Raw genomic sequence first — 4,392 nt, 5'->3', positions numbered from 1 at the left:
AAAAAAAACAGTGGAAATATTTTTTTTAACAAAGGTAAAAAACCCCCCGCCCCCAAAAAAAAAGAAAATCAACTTTGTCAGAGGTCAGTTTTAGACTTACATAAATCCGCTTATAATGAAAAATAACACTGGTACCACAAAAAATATTAAGTATTAGATTATGTTACTTACTTATTAGAACATGCTACTTATTAGATCTTGTTACCTATTAGATCATGTTTCTTACTTATTAAACGATGTGACTTACTTATTAGAACATACTACTTATTAGATCTTGTTACTTACCTATTAGATCATATTACTTACTTATTAGACCTTGTTACTTACTTAATACATCATGTACTTACCTATTAGATCATGTTTCTTACTTATTAAACGATGTGACTTACTTATTAGAACATGCTACTTATTAGATCTTGTTACTTACGTCTTAGATCATATTACTTACTTATTAGACCTTGTTACTTACTTAATACATCATGTACTTACCTATTAGATCATGTTTTTACTTACCCTTACCTATGATATCATGTTTTTACTCATTAGGACATGTCGCTTATTATATCATGTTTTTACTTATTAGGACATGTCACTTATTAGATCACGTCACTTTACCGATTAGATCATACTACTTACATATTAGATCATACTACTTACTTATCAGATCACGTTACTTACATATTAGGTCATACTATTTACCCATTAGGTCACGCTACCTACTTATTAGATCAGGTTACTTACCTATTAGATCATGCTCCTTACTTATTAGGACATGTCAGCTATTAGATCATGTTACTTACCTATTAAATCATGTTACTTACTTATTAGGACATATCAGCTATTACATCATGTTTTTACTTATTAGGACATGTCAGCTATCAGATCATGTTACCTATTAAATCATGTTACTTACTTATCAGAACATGTTACTTACTTATTAGGACGTGATCACGTTACTTACTTATTCCCGACGTCATTTAGGACTTTAGGCCATATTAACGGTTTCTATCACGCGAATAACCTATTGGGTTTTTTTCGCGCTTGCTTCGACTTAGCAATATTTGAACGATTTATTCATAGTGTGGGTTTCTATCTCATAAATGTCTAGTCAGATTATCGTGCGGGTTTTTTCAAGCCTGATATCGTTTACTCAAATTATTATTTTTTCTTTCACTCGGATGTTATTCAGTAATACTACCGGTTTCTCTAACATGGATATTGTAAAGTCATGCCTTCCGCGCAGATCCCGTTTAAACAGAATTACCGGTTTAAATTTTACAGATGCTCTTTAGTCAGATTAAAGGTTAGTTTTACATAGATGTCATTTACTTGTATTATCAGTGTCATTTACTAGGGTGACTCTCCACTATAGTGTATTATCACAAGTTCTGCTAAATATTTTTGAAATCAATGTGTTTATATTTTTATTTTCCAGTTCCTCCACCAGTAGCGTTTGAAGTGCCTTTAGAAGAAGAGAGTATTATCAAGAAGCACCCACCTAAACGATTACAGGTATAGGTTAACCTTTAAAAAAAAAGGTTTAAGATATCTTAGAAAGTAAATTGAATTCATATCGATTGACGTGACGTCATCCACTTGTTCGAGTGTGTTTGGAAGTTACGACTTTAGATCAAAATAGGTCAAATGACTGACACTTCACATCCGTGCAGGACAATTACTTTATTATATCCTGAGTTAATTAGTTAAGTCCCTCTCATGCCGAGTTGCCACATAGGATCCGGTGCTGAACTCCGGCTTAGTTAGCGAAAGCGCATGAGAATGGAAACACGTTCCTTCCGCTAACAGCTGGTACCCGTCGTACAGCTGGATAAACTCGAACATGTGGGGTAAAGTGTCTTGCTTAAGGACACCAACAGCATGATGCAGACCAGCTCGAACTCGCAACCATCTAACTAAGAGTCCGAAACCGTTAAACCAAAGCTGCCTCTGATTATATCCTGAACAGCATAAAATATTCGATATTTAACAGTAAGCTTATAACGTTAAAATCTGGGGTTCAGTTCCCCACGGTGAACATATTGCATAGCTTTGTGCTTAAAAATAAACAAATAAAAATTCCACAGCTCCTATGGCCACTCCTTGAGTGATTTGACCTTTGTTCTGAAGTAGTCAAATCAAACCTGAAAGTACAGTTCAGAGCCTGACCACTAGTGGTTTGGTTTGTTTTGAATTACGCGCAAAGCTACACGAGGGCCATCTGCACTAGCCGTCCATAATTTAGCAATGAAAGATAAGAGGGAAGACAGCTAGCCATCACCACTCACCGCCAACTCTTGGGCTACCCGCATCATTAGTGATCTTAGAATTTAAAAATGACACGAAGTTATCAGAATAGGCACATTTCAAGTGTGTTAAATCATATTATAACATCAAGTGTTTCTGTGTAATAGCTTCTCGGTTACTATTCTAAAAAGTAATCAGATAATAATCAACAAAATAGTTTTATAACCTACCTTCAACCACCAAATTAGAATGACAAACCTGACATCTGGTGAATTAGCGGTATTTTTTAATATCTAAATAGTAAAATTGCTTTAATTTTTTTTAAAGCACCAATAATAAGAACGGTCCTCATGCTAAAGTATAAAGATAATTTTGATTTTAAAAACGGGGGGCAATTTCTGTAGATGGGGCATGAGAGTTATTCAAACTAAAATATAAAAAAAAATGTCACGACTAACATAGTAGCTAATGATTATACGCGCGTTTGTTGATAGGCACAAAGCTACACATCTGTGTTGTGCCCTTCGCAGGTATCGAAACCCTATTTGTAGAGTGATAAGGCTTTATATTTAGCGCTGAGTCACCGGGAGGGGCAGTGTTTATACGAGTAATTATTAAGGTAAAAGCTTTTAGTTCTGTTGCATTTTGAGGAGGACATTACCAAGTTGTTGAAAACGTGAAGGGGAATGTTCCTGCGCCCTTAGCATAAATAACGCTTATGGGTTAACTTCTGAAACACAGATATATATTTTTTTATTCATTAAATACATATATATACAGTTTTTACTTCCAGAATATTCAATGTTTCTCCTTGTTGTTTAGGGTAAACATTTTAATTGCGAGTTCGCAACATTTCTATATTTATTTTCAATAGTGTGTTTGTAGGACTAAAAACCTCCCGTAAAAAAAACTAGTCCCTGAGGCGAATCACTGAGTAATGATACATTTTATAAATCTATTTACTGTATTTGTTCTCAAACAAACACGGAACTATGGTGAAACAGTACTTTTACGGGCCACTTTATGGCGATTTAAATATAATTGTTATAAAAAGATGACAGCTTCAATAAATTAGTATTTTGTGTGATGGTTTGTCAATCTGTTTTACACAGCGCCTGGAAGAAATCCAACAAAAAGTACTCACGGTTGATGAGATTGAGGAAAAACAGAAGAAGGCCTTAGAAAGAAGGGAAGAGGTCAGTTGAGTCATTAAGAAATTAAAACTGTTTTGTTTGAATAAAACTTAAAGTTCTTTTTTGGGAAACCTATATATCTTGATAATGTGCGATTGTTTTTCAGGTACTGCAGGAAAAGATTCGAAGTTCGCAGAAGATGCAGAGAGCACTTGAAAGACCAACGGCTAACTTGGAAAATGGAATTGAAAAGGTAAACTAACTAAAGTTAAAATAAATAGATATATATATATTTAAATCAAAAAGTAGATGTAGAAGCAAATAGACTTGATATTGATCCTGTTATATGTTTCCGTTGTTTAATCTACTCTATTTAGAATATTTAAGGAAATAAAATCATGTTGATTTAAACTTGCAACATGAAAATTCAACGAGATACTTATTTCATAGTAATTAACTTGCTTACTCGGCTTTATATATATATATATATGCCCCCTCAGTAGCACAGCGGTATGTCTGCGGACTTAAAACGCTCGAATCCGGGTTTCGATACCCATGGTGGGCAGAGCACAGATAGCCCATTGTGTAGCTTTGTGCTTAATAATTACAATCAATATATATATATATATACACACACATACACACACTTAAATGAACAAAAACAAACCCAAACAAAAATAAAATTAAAGACGCTGCATAAGTTAAAAGGATCCTCTGGGGTACAGACTATAATGTGGGATACAAAATGTGCCCTGGGTTTTAAAAGTGTCTGCTGAAGTAGGGCCCACGTTGCGGTGGGGATACACCGTCTATCAGTCTTAACCCCCGTTCGCCAATCTCACACGAAGAAATTCATAAAAATAAAATAAAAACAATCAATAGAAATATAAATTATCCAAAGAACACACACACACATATATATATATATATATATATTATCACACATATACATACACACAGTATGGTAATATGGTGTCGTAGCCAGGACGCACACATATACATACACACAGTATGG

At 34.2% G+C, this 4,392-nt stretch overlaps 1 protein-coding gene across 1 annotated transcript in view; it reads left to right on the top strand.

Annotated features, from left to right (window-relative positions):
• Positions 1–4,392, top strand: part of LOC111089452 — a gene marked incomplete at its 3' end in the record, with an annotated part of 11,224 nt that overhangs the window by 4,998 nt on the left and 1,834 nt on the right. Inside the window, exons 3-5 of the mRNA XM_022401988.1 lie at positions 1,436–1,512; positions 3,357–3,440; positions 3,544–3,630. Of these exons, the coding sequence (XP_022257696.1) occupies positions 1,436–1,512; positions 3,357–3,440; positions 3,544–3,630 (248 nt within the window). The remainder of the gene's footprint in view (positions 1–1,435; positions 1,513–3,356; positions 3,441–3,543; positions 3,631–4,392) is intronic.

The sequence above is a fragment of the Limulus polyphemus genome, unplaced genomic scaffold (assembly GCF_000517525.1).
Source record: "Limulus polyphemus unplaced genomic scaffold, Limulus_polyphemus-2.1.2 Scaffold6301, whole genome shotgun sequence".
Classification (NCBI taxonomy): Eukaryota; Metazoa; Arthropoda; class Merostomata; order Xiphosura; family Limulidae; genus Limulus; species Limulus polyphemus.
Note: the sequence above shows the minus strand (reverse complement) of the source record. Positions and strands in the feature narration are given on the sequence as shown.